The sequence below is a fragment of the Sinocyclocheilus grahami genome, unplaced genomic scaffold (assembly GCF_001515645.1).
Source record: "Sinocyclocheilus grahami isolate Dianchi unplaced genomic scaffold, SAMN03320097.WGS_v1.1 scaffold25.1, whole genome shotgun sequence".
NCBI lineage: Eukaryota > Metazoa > Chordata > Actinopteri > Cypriniformes > Cyprinidae > Sinocyclocheilus > Sinocyclocheilus grahami.
The window spans coordinates 3,450,504-3,470,146 of NW_015505204.1; the positions used below are offsets into that span (position 1 = coordinate 3,450,504).

A 19,643-nucleotide genomic window follows, 5' to 3' on the forward strand; every position below is an offset into this window, starting at 1 on the left:
AAATAAAAGTAAAACTTAATAAAAAGCCTATATAGACATAATAAAAAAAGAATAAAATGACAACATTACTACAACTGTAACTAAAATTAAAATAGATAACTAATACAAATCAAACTACATTAGTTTATCAGTAATCCTAAAAAAAAATAACACTGAGCCAAACACACATGCTAAAATAACAACAACTTACTGACACGTAGTAAGAAATGGTTCTAAAAAAAAACTGAAACAGAAGTGAAACAAGTAGTAGGAAAGAGGAGAAATAAAAAGCAATACTTATCCTTTGGCGGTGTCCTGCCCGGTGGAGTCGCACGGTAGACTCGATGGTCTTTACACTCCTCGGTCTTCACACGACCGCTTCCGCGGTAAACTAAGGTTCTTTTTTATTTGTTTAATAAAACTCAAATTGAATTCAGCTGGACACACTTTCCTGTTTATCCCAACAAATGGCCAAGCAAAGCGCATGACACTGACAAGGTACGCGATACAGTACGAGACCAAACGCCATTTCAGCACATCTCCACACAGTAAACAAAACAAGCGTTTCCTAGCATTGACTACTGCGCTAAACACTGAGACAAGAAATAAATACACTTACAAACTGCTTTTAACTTCTGCTGATTGGCTGCTTCTCACAAAGAGTATTTCTTTAAACTGTTTTGCTGGCGCTTGAACACACTTTCCTGTTTATCCCAACAAATGGCCAAGCAAAGTACACGACACTGACAAGGTACGCGATAGAGTACTAGACCAAACGACATCTTTACATCTAAAGTTAAAATGATTGGTCAATGTGATTTCAAAATAGACCCTTTCAAATGCCTCATGCTAACATTTTGTCTATTTGGGAAAACATAAATTGTTACTTTTTTACATTTATATAATGGTATTTTATTTATTAAATTTTTTATTTATTATTGACCTTTTGTTAAAGCCTAAAAAACTGACCAGTCCGAGTGTTTCTATGGACTATACTATCAGACAAGCTTTTGTAAGTAGAAGTCCCCAAATTTATTTTTAAATCAAATTGTATACAAATGATTCAAAAATACATTAAAATGTTGCTTTGTAGTGCAGAGAGATCTACATAACTGAAAAATGGTGTAGTGTTTATGTTGAACTTTTTCCAATTTGCTCAAAAATTGCTAGTAAATTTAATGAATAATTACAAACTACAAGTAACACATTAAATTAAATTAAACATACAATTTTGAAGTAGTACAATAATATTTTCTTGTAAAACATATACACTGAAGGACCTAGAAGCAATTTTCACTCAGAAATTCTTAGTAAATCTCACAATTAATCAATTAATTACAAAGAAAGGGCAAGTAACATTGAATTAAACATGACATTTTGAACTTGTAAAAAATACATGGCTAAAGTAGTTCCAGGCAGGTCTTGACCTCATATTTCAAAGGTTCTTACAGCTTACAACAGAAAAACAAGACAAAACCCACAATGTCACTGACCAAGCAAATACATATAGTAAACAACAAGATAAAAATGACAAAATTCCATTTTATTATGCTTCACGTTGTGGCCGCATCACCACCTCGGGTGTGCATTATTTTCTAATAATTCAATGACCCGTCATCAGTAATTCCTTACATATATTACAGGGATGAAGTAGATTTCCCCTTTGTTAAATAATCAAATAAACACTCCAAAGTTAATGCCTTGGAATAAACTACATGTCAGCCCTCTATTAAGTACTGCATAACATCAGTTAGGACACCTACATTTACTCCAAGGTAAATTAATCTCTGTCAAATTAGGCTTTTCTCTTCATTTGACAGTGATAAGCGATTGTCTAGGTTCTAATCTGTAATTTCTGCAGTTTTTATCACAGCATAATCTAAAAGTTCACTTAAACACAAATGGCAGGTAAAAACGCTTTGCAAAGTCACACTTCAAACTTTCGACCAATGTACAGTAAGAATAATATCCAATAAAAACCTACACTGCTTATTTAAGGTATCATGTGTTTCAGATCCTCATCCAATACAGAAAAGTATCAATAAAAATAGCTGTAACTTAAGTAGAACACTATTATTTTATGTAAATATTTGTGTGTGCTATGTGTTTTAATGCTTTTTAGAGTATCATGCTGATGTCTCCAGTGGGTCAATTCTGAGTCAAATCTCCCATGCGCTTCATGTGAGACAAGCTCTTGGTGTGGCACAGGGATTTGCCTTAGAGTGCTCCAAATCAGTCACATTTGAGTTCCCATGCTGTTTAGGATGCCGCGTTAGAAGCTCACTAGGTTGTGGGACAGAGCTTCAGACACACAAAACAGAAACTTTGATCCCATCTCACATTGATGACACATTCTTTAGACATGACAAAAGCATGGCTTTGAAGTATCGCCTAGTTCACGGAGAGGAGAGTAACTCAACGTGCCTGGCATATTAAATTCTCAGATCGATGCTCTACATCACTGCCACAGCGTCTCCATGTGTCACGGCGAACAGCTCTTAACCCTGAAAATGACTCACAAGATGAACTCACTCATGGCTTATACTTTCCCGTAATTATCGCCGCTACTGAATTAAAAAGCCTTTCCATAGACCAGCGAGTTTGTTGACGTGGATAAATGATAGAAAATGGTGTTTGCGCGTGTATGTTGCAAATGCCAAGAAGACTGGGTTGTTAATTATCTATTAAACTAAAAGGTTAAACTGGAGACAGGCTGTTGGAAATACATTCAGGTATGACTTGGGGATTAATAAGAAAAGAGTATCTGTTGTACAGAAGCAGGACTGGCTTTGCAGGATGATTTGGATTCATGCAGCCGACTAATTAAAAAATAACAAAGCATAGAGAGTTAAGTATGGTGTATGTATGGCTTATCCTCACCACATAATAGTCAATAATAAACACCTCTAATAAGAGAACACATTTCAGAATTTGCTGCCATATCTGCCAGGAAAATCGCTAGAAAAGAACATCTTGGATCATATTTGAGCGTGCAATAGAAAGCAGCTACTTCACAAAAAATTATTTTGCCCCTTCGTGCCTGTCGGATAAACATGGGAGAAGCAGATATGGGCTTTTCATGTTTATACGTGAAGCATGCTGGGAAGAACAGCCATAATCCTTCCAGTCTTTGCATTCTTTACACTAGACTGTCAGGGATCTGGAAGGAGGACCCAATTGCAGTGAGAGTAACAAGGGTTTATTGACAAAACAGATCCATACAAAAGGGTTGTGAGGTGCACAAGTGATACCACAACAGGAACAATGAACAGATAGCTAGGGAAGGCCACTGGAACAGCCGCAGACGTCAACTGGCACAATACTATAGCAGCAGAGGCGGCAAGACCAGGCCGGGAGAGAGACCAGAGCAAGGCACCAGAGAGCTGAGCTCAGATACTTGTTGACCATAAACTCTGCAGCACCCCAGACACCAGGCAAGGGAATCAGTGGACTGGAACAGGTCAGGACAGGAACGCCAACACCACAACAAGACAAAACATAGCTCCACAGGAACACAAATTACTCCAAGACAGGCAAGAGAATAAACAAAAAGGACTAATAAAAAACCCTAAATATTATTATTAAATTAGCCAACACAAATAACCAAAAAATTAAAACAAATGATCAGGACTAAGAGAACTAAATAAAAGGCAAAAGGACAAAAACAGACCGCATCCAAAAACAAGGAGCAAGACAAGAACATAGAATTACAAGAGACAAGACTAGAGCACAAGATCAAACAGACAGGGAGACAGGGAGACAGGAACACATAATCAGCCACATCCACAGACAGAGATAAACACAGTGAGGGAAAGAATGACCACGAACCAGCAAAGACAATAGGGCAAGGGGCACTATAAATAGGGAGGAAACCACACAAGGAACAGGTGAGAGCAATTACACTAACAAGGACTCAATGAGGGCTAACAAGAGGAAATGGTTTCTAATGAGGAAACCAGGAGGAGGAGCTAAAGAAGCAGATGGCTGAGAAAAACAAACAACTAGGCCATGTGCTGACAAGACAACATAGACACAAGAAACAAAAACACAAGACAACCAGAGTGTCAGGGCAAAACCCTGACACTAGACAAGGCGAAGATGTTTCCGTGCTTGTCTTATAAGTTTGTTTTGGATCACAAGAGATTGCAGAGCTTAGCTCTTCATGCAATTTTAAAGGCTTCCCAAACATCCTCATGGGTTTGCTCCTGGCTTTCTGACATGAGGGTGGAGAGCACAGGTAAGTTTGCTAAAAGGAAAAGATATAATGGTGAGGCCATGCAGTTGCTTTGTATTGTTAGAGAATCTGACAGGAGGAAGCATTTTCCTTCCTCTCAGACGTATGTTAAATTTTCATTATACGTCTGCCTGCCAGTGTTTGTTAGGGTTTGTCGAATGAGTAATAGCAAAATGACAGAGGTTTCCTCTAAATGTTAACTGTAGGGCATGACAAATTGGTCATGATGATAAGTTACGACAGCAGAAAAAACAACAGAAGCTAGAAAAGGAAAGTTTGTCAAGAGAAACTCTGCTGTTGTTAACAAACAGTTTAAGAAAAATGTGAGGTTGTACTGTAGTTGCTAGACTGTTGCGAAGGTCTTCTGAGCACTTTGCTAAAGTGATTTAGGTGTTTCCTTGAGCATTTCTAAGTAATTGTCATGACAGACAGACAGACAGAGAGACAGACAGACATAAAGATAGACAGACAAACAAAGAGAAGTGTATGTAACCAGTGGGTAGAGAGAAATGTTAGAGATCTTAATGTACAGATGAAAAATGTTACAATTTCATATTCATCTTTGCAGACAAGTTTACTGCAGACTGTCTCTTTCTAAACACACACAGCACAGCAAGGAGTTCAATTGGATTACAGTGGCATAAACAAGCTATCCTTCAGAATCTGCTGTTTTGTAGCCTCTGAGATGGCATGCTTCAATTTCTGATGCCTCTAATGCCTGTGAATGTCTACTCAGTTGCATGGCATCTGTGCCAGCCTGTTCCTTTAGTTACGACTCAAGCTATATGAGCTAATCTCTCTGCTGCCTGTAATTCAAAAAAAATATATAAAAATGTTCATTTAGTCTGCTAAATGACTAAATGTAAACGTAAGATGCAACTGTGCTGTGTCAGGCCATTTTTTATTTAATTTACTCATCTCAAAGGACAAGACAAGCCCAAATGAGTTGCGTCTATGAGCGTCTATGTTTGATTCTCCTGAGGTTTCTCCTGAAAGATCCATACTCTCTGTCTGATTCAATCTGGAAAATACTCGTCAATGTATTGATTTAATCAGTGTGCCCGTTCGGACCTCGTCAGCGGCTTTTCATTGATCGTACAAGTTAAAGTTATTTCCCCTCAGAGCACAGTGTGTTTCTTTTGTGACTCTTGTTTTTCTTTACTGCGGTTAAAAACAGGGAGAACAAAAAGCTATTTGAGCAAGACAATATTACTGTGGGGTTCAGACAGCCTGAGACTACTAGTGTTGTCAAAATTATGCTATTTTGCATTTTTAAAATGAGAAATTATATGAGCACAAAAAATTTAATTAAAAGTTAATCTAAAAGATCTATATATATATATATATATATATATATATATATATATATATATATATATATATATATATATATATATATATGTGAATCTCTGAATCTCTTAGTATTTGGCATCTCCCTATTGTCTTTAATACTGATTTCAAGATAATGGACTTTTATATATATATATATATATATATATATGTGAATCTCAGAATGTCTTAGTATTTGGCATCTCCCTATTGTCTTTAATACTGATTTCAAGATAATGGACTTTGTAAGTAACATGGTCGATCTCATATATATGATTAGTAACTTGTTCTTTTGTATAATACTTCAAATCATGGTACATGGTAAAAAATTGTTTCAGATCATATGGTTTATTATTGCAGTAAATAAATCAATAATTTTTGGTAGATGCTATGGAAGGAAGTATCACTGAGTTCAGGCACTCCGGAATTGCTCCCAGTTCAATGAGAGAAACATTCTCCACTTCAGATGGATCACTAGGGATTGTCCTGCAGACTTAGTTTACGTCTAATTTATCAGCTAATGTTTGGCCCAGCTTATACTCTAATGATATTCCTCAGAGATAAGGAGCCCTTAGAGGACTGAGAACCACAGATTAATTACACAATTAAACCATCTGCGATTAGACTGCAGAGATAATTGCTCGGTCAGAGTGATGCTTTGTAGTGGAGTCACTGGGGCTGTCAAGCGCTTGTCTTCCCTTTGTCTTCTCCTCAGGTTTAGAAGCAGGGTAAAGTTTATAGGAAGGGCCATTGATTGTTAGAAATCATTATACTGTACAGCAACCACATGAAAGTAAAAGAAGGCTGAAGTAAGAATTTATTTCTTTGCTGGTCTATAGGTAGGATATACACTGCATGGCCCAAAAAAATATTTGCAGATTTAAGGTCCATTCACACCAAGAAAGATAACTATAATGATAACTAGCATCCACACCAATGTCCAATAATCATAAGCGCGCTGTTTATCGTAAGCATGCTCTGCAGTTATGATGTCTGATGCGTCATGCTTGAGCTGGATTCTGATTGGCTGCCAATCTTTTATCATTCATCTTCTGAAAAAAATTGTTCTGAAAGTGATTCCAAGAATAATGTTCCTCTGTGTTGTTATCATTATAGTATGGAGTGAATAGGCCTTCATGAAAAGAAAATTCCTCAGGGCTATTCATTTTATAAATGCATGATATAGATCTGATTCATAAACATGTTTTAAATAGGGCTGCAACTACTGATTGATAAAATAATGAATAATTGATGACAACAAATCTCATTATCGATTAGCATCTGCTCCACCGTGCATGGAAAACTTCTGCCATTCGCGTCAAATTATACCACTGAATAATGAATTTCTTCAGAATAATGCATTTCTTTAAACAGAGTAAGCTGCTTCGGGAAAGGTGCGTGAGCCAAGTTGCCCAAAACATGCGAATGCTTTATTTTAAACTTAAGCTATTAGCAATAGCATAATGTTTAACATGGCTCGTCCTGTCAGGCGCTTTGACAGATGCATTTTTTAAAATGTTTTTAATGAGTGATATGATTGCTCAGTGCAAAACTTTTATTTTAGGTCATCTCCTTATCTCTAAATGTTACATGTTCATGGGTCAAAGATGTTAAGATGTCCACATCAAAAGAAGTTTACAAAAGTGATTATATGTCCATAGAAAGCACAATAAATGTAAGTAAAGTGTCTACTTTTAAGGTTTCAAGTAAGTTTTTGGAGAATAAAATGTTAAAATTTGGTTGAAATAATGTTACATTGTCATTCAGTGTAACACAATATTTATGTAAAAATTCAAACAACATGCTTATTCTGACTTGTACATATTAAAATATATAAAAGAATAAGGGAGCATATTACATTTTATTGTGTTTTAAATTAGTAAAAATTCTTACTGACAAATGGGCAAAACCTAGGATAGTGGCAAATTAAAAATATGTAAAATTACAACTAGTATTTGGGGTGAAAGTAATTAGTCTTTTAATATGTCATAAATTGATTTTTGTTGTAAATATGCCTGACAAGAATGTTACACTGAATGACATTTTAGTGGGTGTTTTCTGTAAATCAGGGAAAAATGTATGATATAAATGTTTTGCTTGGAAAAACAAAAACAAAATTTTATGATATTAACTGTAAAGGGATAACAGCGTGTAATTGTATATCAATTTAAGCCTTTCCTTACATTTAAAGAATAAAGAAATGACAGTATAACAGGTTTATGTAATATGCAATGTGTGTATTCATGCTGAACATTCGTCTCATCTGTTAACACTGAGTTTGTGTTTTTATTTATTATCTTCATTATTATCTCCATTTTTAGTGTAGAGATTTAAACTGTCCTTTGTCCATTTGTCTATTTAAACTCTCCATTTAAACTGTGCTTTATACATTACGTACTTTATTTTGCACATAATGTATAGCATAGATATTTTCACCATACAGTATGTTTATAGCATTCATTTGGCACGTCTGTTTGAAGGACAGCATGTGGAATTTGTGTATTTTGTCAATAAAAAGAAAGGCTTTTTATCCGATTAATCGGGGGGAAAATTGTCGGCCAACTAATCGATAATCAAAATAATCATTAGTTGCAGCCCTAGTTTCAAATGACAAAACAATGTATTGTTCAAAATTAAGACCTAAGTGGAACATGTCCATAGTTAATGTTACCATAAACTATGGTACCATAAACAACTTGTGGGGAAGTCGTGGCCTAATGGTTAGAGAGTCGGACTCGAAACCCAAAGGTTGTGGGTTCGAGTCTCGTGCTGGCAGGGATTGTAGGTGGGGGCAGTGAATGTACAGCGCTCTCTCCCACCTTCAATACCATGACTGAGGTGCCCTTGAGCAAGGCACTGAACCCCCAACTGCTCCCCGGGTGCCGCAGCATAAATGGCTGCCCACTGCTCCGGGTGTGTGTTCACTGCTGTGTGTGTGCACTTTGGATGGGTTAAACGCAGAACACTAATTCCTAGTATGGGTAACCATACTTGGCCACATGTCACTTCACTTCACTATTGTTACTAACCAAAATCACCATGGTAACCATCACCATTAACATGGTAAAATATAAAAAACAGAGCTGAGAGTACTACATTTTTATTGGTAGTTGAAAGCCAGCAACTAATCTGGGGTGGCACAGAAATCTTCATTATTTCAATATAAAAATGTGATTGACTATAAAGTATTGGACTGTTTTAGTGCCTAAAACACAACTGAGTACAAGTAATTTCTACTTAACTGTAATTGAGATATTTGTGAATTAGATCAAGTATTACTGAGTGAATATGACAATTTTTGTATTATTCCTCACCTCCAGGTATTTTAATAAAGGGGCTCACTATAGCTTTATTGCTCATTCAGCTTCTCAAAACTGCCAAATGTTTGCTCTCCGATATTGCATACTCATGGATGAGGCATGCAGCTAGTGATAAAAATGTGAAAAAGGCCGGAAGTCAACAGTAGACATAAATGGCAGAATATAAAATGAGTTATTTTATGCATTTAAATGGTTTCATTTTCGCATATTTTCTAGTGTAAGTGCATTGTGCTCACATTTATTTGTGCATTAAATTACAAATAAAAAATACATATCAGCTTGTGCTTTATATTGTGATCTTGAATTGCAGAATATATTTTAGTATGGATTTGAGAGACGTTCTTGTGTGCTGCGTATACATGCACAGTTTGCAGCTTTAATCGCCTTTTTGGTCATTTCATGACTTTGCTGACGACTGAACTAGGTATGTGTGCTCATAGATTGTGCGGTTTATTTATGATGAAGTGATATAGAGCGTGCGCCACATATTTGCGTACCGTTGAAGAGTGTGCGCCGTGAGCACAGTAAAACGGCTGATGGGACAGGAAAATGTGTTTTACTGACATACAGTGGGGAAAAAAGTATTTAGTCAGCCACCAATTGTGCAAGTTCTCCCACTTAAAAAGATGAGAGAGGCCTGTAATTTTCATCATAGGTATACCTCAACTATGAGAGACAAAATGAGAAAAAAAAAAATCCAGAAAATCACATTGTAGGATTTTTAAAGAATTTGTTCGTTTGACTTGCGCCTGACGCTGAGGTGAAGCTGAAGTGTGCGTCTGAAAATTCTCCCGTTTGATGTGGTCATAAAGAGATACGGCAGTTCCGCATCTTAATAAATGCATTTCTTGTCAAGAAAAAAAGGCACAAAAACTGCAGTTTTTACTGTGGAGTGGCCAAAGGGGTGGCCAAGCTTTTGTCAGTGGTGGCCACGGCCACCCCCTGGGTACAGGGGATGTGTTCAACTTTGTGAATGACAAACATCTCAGTTCTATGGCAATCGGCAGAGCTTTCATCTGAGTTCTGTAGGAGCATATTCCCAATTGGGAATTCTCTATAGGAAAACATGTAAAACTCACTTCTCAGTTCTCACCATCACTGCAATCTTTGATTTTCAGTCAGAAGAACCAGAATAACACAATGGTTGAGTTTTTTCCTAAAAGCAACCAGGATCCATTTTGAAAACAGTACTGATCCTGGAAAGGTCTGCCTGTACCATGTGCTTTTCCAGTATCTAAAAATTAGCATTAAGGAGCAGAAAGCTGTGTGGGTGTACCAACTGCAGTGGGGGCAAGTGCACTGATGTGTTCACCAGCATAGGATTAACATTCTGTGGATATTTAGAGAAGCTGAGAAAAAGAACTCGGAAAAAGAAAAAGTTGAGGCTTATTGTTTGGTAAAATCATTGTTGGGTACCACAGAATGACTTTCTTTCAATAAAAGACGTGTAGTTGTGATGAAACGGAAGTAGGGAGGAGATTTGATTTTATACATTGATGGTTGATTGGACGGAGGCATATCTGAATGTGACCTTGAGGTCAACTGTAAAGGTGTGTTCACACTTGGTAAGTTTGGTTCAGTTAAAACGAACTCTAGTGGGAATGCTCTGTTAGAGAATTTCATTTAAACAAGTGAACACTGCCATCTGAACTTTGGTGCACACAAAACAAGCAAACTGAGACCTACCATTTCAGGGGGTCCATTTCCAAACAATCTCTGATGCAGTTTGAATGATATAAATGCAACATAGTGTGAATTTTGTCAGCCATTTTTTATTTAGTCTTAATCTTTTAAGTTAGTCTTAGTTTTATTTAGTCAACCGTGTCTAATCATTTTTGTCAAATTTTAGACGACTAAATGTCTTGTTTTAGTCCATGAAAACTTTGTCGTAACATTGTCGTCATACTGTATAATGGTTAAATTATTAAAACAAAAATATATCATTTTGCTCAAAATTATAATTGCAATGATTGTTGTCATTTAAAAAAATATATTAAAAAATTTCAGGTAATGCACTTTCACCAATAAACACAAATCAGTGGAATGTGGACTTCTAATAGTAATTCCAATAATGTTTCTCTATTAAAACAACAGCGGTTGAGTAAGTGCATTTATTCAGCAACTACAATCGCAAACAAAATAGTCAAGATCTCATGACAGAACACCGACAAGCTGAATGACACTTTCATTTATGCCGAAAATCTCACATGGAGATTGCTTACTTGTTTGTCTGTGTTTTCAGATCATCATCGGTGCTTCCGCAATGAAGAGCGAGTGTGTGGGCATGGTTGCCAGATTGCAAAAATTAAGCAAATCACCGGGCAGAAAATGTATCCTTTTAACAGAGAAGCTCTGATTTAGGGATTTTAACTCTTGATATCTTGCAACCACACACATGAAAGCTAGTGTAGTAGAGGCACGCAATAATATTTTGTCTCCTTTTTCGATGAAATAAAAATAGATTTAGGTATAGTTTTTATTTTTTTTAAATACATTTTAGTCTCATCTTTTATCATCAACAATATTGCATGTTGATCGTTATCGTTTGTTGACATTATTGTCGTCTTGTAATCGTCACATTTTAATCATGGGAAAAAAACTTATCAATTAACTTTTTTAATCATAGTTTTCATTAAAGAAATTAACACTGATGCAACATGAACCAAAGAAGTGTTAATTTTGTCAGCTATTTTCAATTTTAGTTTTAGTCTTAGTCCCGTGTTAAATGTCCTTGTTAGTTTAACGTCTAAATTATGAGTGGATTAGGGGATCTGCATCTATTAGACACCGGTAAGACCCCATAATGTAAAATTCAACGCAAAGTGTGAATTGGGTGCTAATGAGTCTGAGTGTACTGATAAGTGTGTGTGTGCATGTGTGGTGTCAGTTGAAGCGCGACCATATGGAAGATGCCACCTGGTGTGTCTGTTCATCTTCTTCAGAGAAGAAGATCAAAGCAAGATGTAACATCATCACGGAGTCAATCTCAGTAATTACTCAAGTTCTCTCATTTATTCTGAAATTAGTGGGATATTTTTCACTCACTGATCGGCACACTTTGGAATGAGTTGAGATGAACTGTCAAAACTGGTAAACTGGTAAATCCTTTTGAATATTCCACTGGTTTGCTTACCAATAACACTAAATTGAATGTTATCCATACACAGAAAGCAGAAAAACAGAAATAGCAAAGAAATACTTGTCCTGACCAAAGAAAGCAGCCATTTATGTGGCGTTTCCTTAAAGGCATAATCTAGGTTGAGTTTATGGGTTGCATCTGTGAAAAGCTGTCGATTACCACAAATAATAATTTCACCCCTCTGTATAAATGAATGAGAAACGCATTCATAAGTGTATTATCACAATAGCAGCCTGGCAGGGAAGCGGGTCTGCAATAAATGTTTAATGTTTAGTATTGCTCACCGACACTATATGTACAAAGTTATATTGAATTTTTAAATTAAAGGCATGACCAGCTAAAAATATAAATCTAGTTCCATATCAAGATACCAGGAATACCATGGGAAGGATGTAACACAAGTAACCGTATAGCACTGTTTACGGTCACCGTGATTTTGCCAAGTAAGACATGTTCCTGGATCAACATCTTTTGTTGATCCTGGATGAACATTACAGTCCAAAAATATAGACTAAACCCAATCCCTACCCCTAAACCTAACCCTACCCATAATTTATTCCTAAAATCAGTGTGAAATGATAGCTGATTAACAAGGGTGTAGAAGCACCTAACCCTGATCGTAAGCCTAAAACAAATATTTCCTGAAACGTTATCCCTCAATTCTGATTGGTTAATTGGAATGTTGTTCCAGGATCAACAAGGATGTTGATCCAGGAACATGTTGTACTTGGTGAAATCACGGTCACCCACTGTTTACATGGAGCCAACAGCCAAGTTTTGCAAACTACACCCACAGGAATTACACTAGTAGGATAAGGCATATTCAGAGGTTTCTGCAACTAATCTCACTTCAAAATGATTTTACAGTTTGTTTACCTTGGAAGCATTGCCAGATACTGTCCATAGACAGTGGCCAAGTAAATGTGTCCAACGTTCATTTAACATTTTATATGTACAAATATAGTGTCATTGTCTAAACAAATCCTATTGAAAACCACACATTTTGTACATATATTTACTGTTTTGACTACTAAATGTAAAAGTAATTGATTAAAGTAAGCAGTCTAAAGTTGGGTCTATCTAAGTAGCTTACCCAGACTTTTGGTGATGAGCTGAAGTAGTTCTATTTATATATGAGCCTTTATTTGTTTGGATTTTATTAATATTTTGTTTAAAATTAAATTTAATCTTCACCTGTTGCTCATAGTGGTTTGATAATGTTCTGGACTGATACTGAAAGTTGATTGGCTTGAATGTTTTACCTCTTGATTGGTTTTGTATATGGACTGGGGATGCAACTCTGAAGCAAACAGCATTACGTCATTTCAATATCCATTCTGATTGGTCGTTTAATAGACACACCTTCATGCTGTCAGCCTTTTTTGTTGATCTGAAAGATTATAACGTGTCATTAATGATATGGATTAATGCTTGCCATTTGTGGTGAAAATGCTTCCTGGAGTTTCTAGCAGATTTGAAGAAAAGATTATGCATGAATTTGACATTAACGTTTGTCACCACCTACTGGTGAAACAATGTTACTTGCAGAAAGATTCACTGAATGAATCAATGAATGAATCTGAATAAATATTTTCAGTGAATGTGTTTATAAGATTTGACTTACTTATGAATCAAAATATCCTCGACTAATTTAAAAATTGCAAAACCATTACATAATGCAGCTTTAAGACTTAAATCTGATTCTGATTCAAATCACAGAAACGGACACTTCTTCTCTGTATAAGTATGAGAGTGGCCTTAAAGACAGACCAAATTATGTAAATATTAGTAAAACAAGGAATGTGATAATGAATCAAATTATCACTGCACTCTGCTCACAAATTACATAATTACAAAATATCAACTCTTCACCTTTTTCTAAACGACTTCCCCTAAAAGAAAAAGTGACACCATTATGTGTATACCCACCCACACACACACACATGCACACACACACACACACACACACACACACACCTACACCTGAATTTGCTCTAATTCTTTTAATAGTGTAGCAAATGTGGCCAAGCTGAATTACTGGCACCAGTTTGATGTCTGAACATAATAACAGAGCTAGCTGTTGCTTGTGACCACATTGTGGCCATTAAGAAAAATGACTTGAGGCATCAGTCACTCCCGGAAACCTATTAAAAAGTAATTTCAAGTAAATGTTTTTGTAGATGTAGTGAACATTAATGTTTACCTATTAATTTATCATATCTGTCTACAAGTTCACTTCTTTTTATCTCTGATTGAATTTTCCTCCGGTTAAACTTCAAAAAGCATCTTTTAATTCATTTCAAGATCATTGAAATTACTTCTGTGGAATGATAAGATATGTATTTCATAAATGTATTCTATTTCCACTGCCAAACAGCAAGTAAGCTGACTCACTGTTTATCAAGTGCCCATTTCCTGTTTGTTAGTGAATATTAAATTATTACAGCTTCTCTGTCTCTGTTTATTTTTTTCCTTCTACCAGCATCCATCATGAATCCCATGTCACATCTATTCTACAAAAAGAGCAGCTACTCTCCGTACCGGGACCGAATCCCTCTACAGATTGTCCGGGCGGAGGTAGAGCTTTCCCTAGAGGAGCGTTCGTTCCTTTCGGCCGTGGAAAAGGGTGACTATGCAGGGGTCCAGCATGCACTACGTGAGGCGGAGGTCTACTACAATATTGACGTCAACTGTGTGGATCCATTGGGCCGCAGTGCGCTACTAATCGCTATTGAGAATGAGAACCTTGAGGTGATGGAGCTGCTTCTGGATCACGGAGTAAACACTGGAGACGCTCTGCTCTACGCCATCCGCAAAGAAGTGGTGGGAGCTGTAGAGTTACTGCTGTCCCACAGGAAACCCAGTGGAGAAAAACAGGTCTGTATGTGTGTTGGGGTTTTATATGCTTTTCTCAGCTGAAAAGAGACACTTTGCATTAGTATTAATTTCTATCGTGGTCCAGGCTGGTTTATGCTTTCTAGTCTAGACTTGTTTTGACAGTGTTGGATAAGTTAGTTAAGAAGCCTGAGAGGGATACCTGCGCAACATATGCTGGTGACCAGTCATACTGAACTTTTAAGCTGGTTTACACTGCAAATGACCAGGTGCAATGCAACAAATTTCTCCATAAGGAAATTGACTATAACTTGACTATAACTTAATTATAACTTATGAGCTTGAAAGTTGTTAATCAATGATATATTCTTTTGTTGAAGCCATTGTTTTGAATGATTTAAACTTATTTTAACAGCAGAATTCCTGGTGAAAAACTACATTTTTAGCGAGTAATCAGCTTGGTAAAATTTTATTTAAATCTCTGTGTCTGTGACCGATATTTACCTAGCTTTGATGACCGATGATCCGAAAAATTCAAAAATAGTAAAAAGCTAAGTATTAAAAAGCATAGCTGAACACAAGTTCACGAATAAAAGATACTATTGAAATTGTTACTGAAAATGCTTATTGTAGCTGGTTAGAACAAAAGGACTTTAATGATTCAGTATACCAGGCCTTCCTCAAATAATTATGATTCAATTTCAACTTTTCAATTTTGACTGTTTCTTTAAAAAGAAGAACTGATTCAAGAGAGTCCTTTTGTGCATCGGATTCAAGTATAGAGGACAACGCTATAACCTTTGTCTTTGTATTCTTTCGTGTATGTAAGCTCATAATTCAGCTAAACCATAATTCCTCTTGCTGTGGCGATGTACATTTGTTCGCAAAACAAGAACACTTTCGTGGTGTGGTTCTTTAGTACAGCATATTATCCACATCAGTGATAGAATGAACTTTATGATCGTCAGTGGCAATGAACGTCAATAAATAATTTGATACAAGTACTTTTATAAAAAATAGAACTTATTCTGAATAACAACCAGTTCTTGATTCCCAACCCTGCACACCTGGTTAGGACACACAGTGCATATAAATATAGTGCTTGCATATGTATTTTGTCGGTGTCTTCCTACTTATGCAATGCCATATCGCTGTTTGTGTGAACAGTGTGTATGCAGGTGGGAACTGTTCATATTTGTGGTTGTACTGTATGTGCATGTGTTCAGATGAGTGGGTGTTCCAAAGCTAATAGAAAAGATGAGATGGCAGAGATTTATCTTTCAGATTTGATTTTCACCTCACGTAGCACGACAAATCTTTATTGGATTGCATTTTGTTATCCTCTAATCTTTCCCCTCATTCAATGGTAATATTAACCTGAAAAGCTTGCATTCCTGTATTCTCATAGACTGAGTTTTGCGGCATGCTTGATTTGGTGGCCAGCGGAGGATGAAGGGGAATGTAAATTCAAGCGAGTTCCGCTAAAATACACTGAAAAAGGGCATGTGACAGCAGTATTCACTGTGAACCGAGGTTCGATTTGTACAGCATGGTGCCAGAAGGAAGCTACTGCACACAAAAGCTATCACTATGAATTTATCAGTGCTTGAGGTTGTGAATGCCCTTTTTTAAGGAGTAGAATCAATGATGCATATAGAATCACTCTCATCTACAAGTGAATAGCTGATGTAAAGCCAAGCAGGAAATGCAGATTCGGCAGAAACTCATTAAATTATTTTTTTAATCATTTTTTCACAGCAATTCCGTTGAAAAGCCTTCACAGTTCTTCTTCACTTAAAAAATATCATTATTTTGCTTAACTTTATTCAGTTGGGGAGAGTGGTTCTCTAACAATTAAGTAATTTGCAAACTCGTGGAATTTAGTGCTTGAGTTTCATGGTTGCCTCATTTAATGTAACTCATTTACAATTTCTCTGTAGACAGTTCGGTTCTCAACTCTAAAGTTAGCATGTGTGATCTGAACAATCAAATCTATTTATACTTTATCAAGTCATATATGTTTTCTTTGGACATATATGACTCAACAGTTCCTCAACAGTTCCACTTTTCATCATAAAAACACCACCCTAACATAAACTCTACTGAGTCCCCTAATAACTGATCATTAAACACTAAAAAGCCTCCAACTTTTCTCATTTTGCACAAAACACATTAAATAAAGCTTTATTTCATCATTGACTCTCCCCAGCCAGTCCCATGCAAAGCCTGCTGGAAACTCTGCCCAGTTCCAGTAATGCAGTGTTACTGCCAATGAAAAATATTAATGCTAAGGATTATTGGATTGAGTAAACTTGTGTTTTACAAATTTAGACAGATTGCATGGAGTAAAAATAAATTGTGATTGTTCAAGAGCTGTATTGCATTAGCGTATTTTAATTATGTAAATTGAGCAAGCAGGGGTTTTTGTGTGTTTAATGGAATATCATTTTTTTTTACGTAATGTCAAATTATTCTTTTAAACTAATATTGGCTGTTCAATGTGTCCCACCCTAATTTCCTGTTTCAATAGAAAATAAGTCAACACAGGAAATAAATCTGAACTTTTCTAGTAATTTAGTAATTTATGAGGTCTTTAAGAGTTGTGGTGCTGCTGGCTTGCATGCTTATAAGTGTATTATGTACTGTGAACAGAGTTATTTACTATAAGCACATTTTCGGTTTGTTTATAAACACTGAGGGAGGAGTTAAAATCATTGTTTGTGGTTATCAGCAGGATGCTACACATCTGGTACATAAGCATTATTTTAAGAAACTGTGATTTCAGTGAGTTCCAGATTTTACATAGTTCACATACCATACATAAGTAAACAAAATGTTCCAAAAATGTTGGCATTTTATGCCTTTATTTCGACAGGACAGTAAGTGGGCAGGAAGCAAAGTGGGAGAGAGGGAGAGGGGGACGGGATCGGGAAAGGTCTGTGAGCCGGGACTCGAACACGGGATTATATATGTCTTGCGCTGCCCACGAGGCTATCGGCACCAACTTATTTGGCTTTTTAAACTATGGATTGTTGTTATTTAGTTATTTCCAGTTTATATATTAAACATGGTTTAACATGGTTAATATTTTTGCTGGTTAAAGCAGTTTCCTAATGGAGATTTGTGAACCCTTGGGGGTTTGTGAGTTGATGAAAAACTAATAATGAAATTCAATGTAAAATTAAAATAAATAAAAATGGCTGAACAATTATAAGAAATAAAACTGAAATCATGTTAAAGCTGAGTGTGATGATCAAATCAAAGACTGCAATGTATTTGAAATAAGTTTAGAGTCTGTTGCATTAAAGGGGACCTATTATGCCCCTTTTTACAAGATGTAATATTGGTCCCCAGAATGTGTCTGTGAAGTTTGAGCCCAAAATACACAACATATAATTTATTATAACAGTTGGAAAATGTCATTTTTGGGGTGTGTCTAAAAAAGAGCTGTTTTGGAGTGTATCGCTTTAAATGCAAATTAGCTGCATATTCCCACCCCGTCTCCAGAAGAGGGCGTCGCGTATACGTCTCTCTGCATTGCATATCTACAGCAATAAACAGCTGGTAGAAGCAACATAACTGAGAGCGAGAGAACCGGTGTTTAGCCTTACATATGGGAAGTCAAATGCATTGAAAGTGGGACAAAACAGCGCAATGTTACAGATCTCGCGCTGTGCTGACCTGTCATCGATCAATTGACCGAGCTGCACGGCCACGCTACCAAACGAATCTCGCGCAACGAACGGCGCAAACTAATCTCACAAGCGCGGCGCTAATCAGTTAAAAATACTTAATGTACGCACACAAATACGGTTAAAACGCTAAGCACTATAACGACATTACATTCACAGAGGAGTCTGATACACGTATTTAGGTAGATTTTGAGGCGCATTACCTTGAAAAATTAGAGTAATCCACAGCGTCCTCAGCAGCTCAGATGTTGGGAGAAAATTAAGACTTTTATGTTCAGTCTTACATCCAAACACAGAGCATCGGGATTGCTTGCAAGACATTGTTGATATTACAGCTGCTCGAATGCGGAGAAAAAATGAGGACAGCATAAAACCACTGAGGGCGGAAACTATAGCAATGCATGGCTGTTAATCAACCCAGTGGCCCGGCCCTATGCAATGTGACGTCACACTGCATGAGAATCAAAACGGCAGGCCTAGTGAGACTGACTTGGTTTAAAGAGGATTAAAAAATGAGGAGTGGGTGGATTTTTATCATTGTAGGGTGGTTGTGTTCACACAATGCCAACACACATTTATGTCCAAACACCATGTAAAAGTGGATTTTGCATTATAGGTGCCTTTAAGTAAATTTCTGTATGTGCTAGGTTCACTTTATGTACACATTTGCACAATTTCCAACATTTCTGTGGATAGAATTTACAGCATTTCACCAGAATTCTGCCAAAATAAAAGCTTAAAGATCTGAATTTTTGAAAAATTTGAGGCAAAAATATTGGCATTATAACTTGCAGTGTAAAATACAGATCAGACCTATAATTATCAAATATTATTTTTTATTTTACAGGACAATTGTAATTTACAACAGTAATATATTTCTATCTTAATTTTTAGAGTTCAAAATTCAAAATAAAACACTAACTAAAGATAGATTATCTGTTTACTTGTGTGTCATGTGATCATAAACCAACATCAGAGAACCATAAGCTTGTGAATGTGATGATAAATCATTAAAATATTAACTTAAAATCTCAAGTAAATATTTTATGTCTAAGAAGTTCAGCTGCAAAATGTTTGGGAATCCCTGGGATAGAGTAAATATGTGGACAGATTAA

General features: G+C 36.3%; 1 protein-coding gene across 1 annotated transcript in view; it reads left to right on the top strand.

The window, feature by feature from the left end:
- trpc5a (transient receptor potential cation channel, subfamily C, member 5a) overlaps positions 1 to 19,643 on the top strand; it is a 72,183-nt gene that overhangs the window by 4,851 nt on the left and 47,689 nt on the right. The window contains exon 2 of the mRNA XM_016249325.1: positions 14,484 to 14,878. Within this exon, the coding sequence (XP_016104811.1) occupies positions 14,492 to 14,878 (387 nt within the window). The 5' untranslated portion in view covers positions 14,484 to 14,491. The remainder of the gene's footprint in view (positions 1 to 14,483; positions 14,879 to 19,643) is intronic.